General features: G+C 53.6%; 1 protein-coding gene across 1 annotated transcript in view; it reads right to left on the bottom strand.

Annotated features, from left to right (window-relative positions):
- The window catches only part of LOC103624408 (pre-mRNA-processing factor 39-like), a 9,783-nt gene that overhangs the window by 2,514 nt on the left and 4,968 nt on the right, over nucleotides 1-2,301 (bottom strand). The window contains exons 2-5 of the mRNA XM_017747261.1: nucleotides 1,167-1,361; nucleotides 637-755; nucleotides 436-603; nucleotides 4-57 (exon numbers count right to left, since the gene is read on the bottom strand). Coding sequence (XP_017602750.1) covers nucleotides 4-57; nucleotides 436-603; nucleotides 637-755; nucleotides 1,167-1,361 — 536 coding nt within the window. The remainder of the gene's footprint in view (nucleotides 1-3; nucleotides 58-435; nucleotides 604-636; nucleotides 756-1,166; nucleotides 1,362-2,301) is intronic.

Below are 2,301 nucleotides of genomic sequence, written 5' to 3'. Positions count from 1 at the left end.
AGCTCCTCGGGGGACAGGATGGCCAGGGGGGGGTTCTGCAGCACGTGCTCCTTGAACCTGGAATTCCACAGGGATTCAGGGATTTACTGCAGGGATTTGGGCATCTCCCACCCAAATTTAGGGACCTCCCGCGTGGATTTAGGGATTTCCCGTGGAAAATTCAGGCGTTCGCCACCCAGATTTAGGAACTTTTTTCTAGGGGAAATCCCAGGAATCCCAAGGATTTCCTGATGGAATCCCAGGAATTCCAAGGTGGAATCCCGAGGCTTTCTGGGGGAGTCCCGAGGTTTTCCAGGGAAATTCCAGGTTTTCTGGGGGAACCCCACAAACCCCGAGTGTTTCCTGGGGGAACCCCGTGTTTTCCCAGGCTTTCCCCTGGCAATTCCCGAGGTTTTCCCGGGGTCTTCCCGGTGCATTCCCGGCGTTTTCCCGTACTTCTCCCAGTGGTGGCTGTAGAGCTGCGTGGGCATGGACAGCAGGCGGTCGTAGATGGCGGTGACGGCGCGGAGGTCGCCGCGCTCCCGCTCCCACTCCACGTACGATTCCCAGAGCTTGTCCGAGCGGAAATCCATCCCGGCCGCCGCCACGGCCGCCTCGAACGCGCTGGGGGACACGTCCGGGAAGGGCCGGACTCACCCGCGGATGCGCTGGGCGGTCTCGGGCAGCGCCGGGTCCAGCGTGGACTGCAGGAAGGAGATGTAGTGGATCCATAAATCCATGCTCAGCGGGATGGACTGGAGACCCCGCTCCAGCACCTGCGGGGACACCGGGGGTCAGCTGGAAACACCTGGGGGCTCCTGGGGGTCACCCGGGGGATCCTGGGGGCTCCTGGATTTTCCCTGCCAAACCCAGGGAAAAAGGAACATTTCCTGCCTCCAAAAAAGGAGAAAAGGGGGAATTTTTTCCCCCAAAACCAAGGAAAAAAGGGAATTTTCCACTCCCAAACCCTGGAAAAAAGAAGGATTTCTTCCCCCCTCCCCCCAAAATGGCGAAAAGCCTGGATTTTCTTCCCCAAAACCAGGGTTAAAGGAGGGGTTTTCCCCCGCTGAAACCTCCCAAAAAGGGGGGAAACGGGGGATTTCTGCCCCAAAACCAGGGGAAAAACGGGGATTTTCGCCTGCCAAGCCCAGGCAGGAAGGGAAGGGCGGGGATCTCGCCGTGCCCACCTCCTCGGCGCGCCGGGCGCTGCCCAGGCGCCGCTCCATGTCCGCGTACTTCTTCCAGTAGCCGTAGCAGTAGGGGTAGTGCAGGAAGAAGGCGTCGAACGCCCGGCGCGCGGCTCCCAGCAGGTTCTGGGCACGGCCCGGCGGCACCGGGAGAGCCACAGTCAGAACCGGGGCGGGGGCTCCGCACCGGGGGAGCTACGGGGGAGGCTTCACGGAAAAGGGCGAGGCGGGGGGGTCTTACAGGGAAAATCGAGGGGTTTATATGGAAAACCGGGGTTTTTACATGGAAAATTGGGGTTTTTATAGGGAAAACTGGGATTTCTACACGGAAAATCGGGGTTTTTACACGGAAAATTGGGATTTTTATATGGAAAATCGGGATTTCTACATGGAAAATTGAGAATTTTATATGGAAAATTGGGATTTTTACACGGAAAATCGGGATCTTTATATGGAAAACTGGGATTTCTACACGGAAAATTGGGATTTTTATATGGAAAATCGGGATTTTTATATGGAAAATTGGGATTTCTACACAGAAAATCGGGATTTCTACATGGAAAATTGGGATTTCTACACGGAAAATTGGGATTTTTACATGGAAAATCAGGATTTTTATATGGAAAATTGGTATTTCTACACGGAAAATTGGGATTTCTACACAGAAAATCGGGATTTTTGCACGGAAAATTGGGATTTTTACAAGGAAAATCAGGATTTCTACACGGAGTTTTAATTAAGGCTCATTTCGGGTTTTAATGGGGCTGGGGATTGGGGGTTGGTAATTAGGATTTAATGAGTTATTAATTATGGTTTAATGGGCCTGGGGTGACTAACTGAGACTTAATGGGGGCTGTTAATGGGTCTGAAGAGGTGTTAATGAGTCTGAGGGCTCAGAGGATCTCATTAATGGCTCTGGGGTTATTAATCAGGCCATTCACAGGTCTGGGGGCTCCGGGCCATCACTAACGGGCCTGAAGGGCCGGTTTTGGGTCTGGGGGGGGCACAGATGGGTTTGGGTGGGCACTTTTTGGCTCTGGGGGTTCATTAATGGCTCTGGGCGTTCATTAATGGGTTTGGGGGTTCATTAATGGGTTTGGGCATTGATTAATGGCTCTGGGGGTTCCTTAATGGC

Source organism: Corvus brachyrhynchos, unplaced genomic scaffold (assembly GCF_000691975.1).
Source record: "Corvus brachyrhynchos isolate BGI_N302 unplaced genomic scaffold, ASM69197v1 scaffold442, whole genome shotgun sequence".
Classification (NCBI taxonomy): domain Eukaryota; kingdom Metazoa; phylum Chordata; class Aves; order Passeriformes; family Corvidae; genus Corvus; species Corvus brachyrhynchos.
This window is presented reverse-complemented; position numbering and strand designations above follow the sequence as displayed.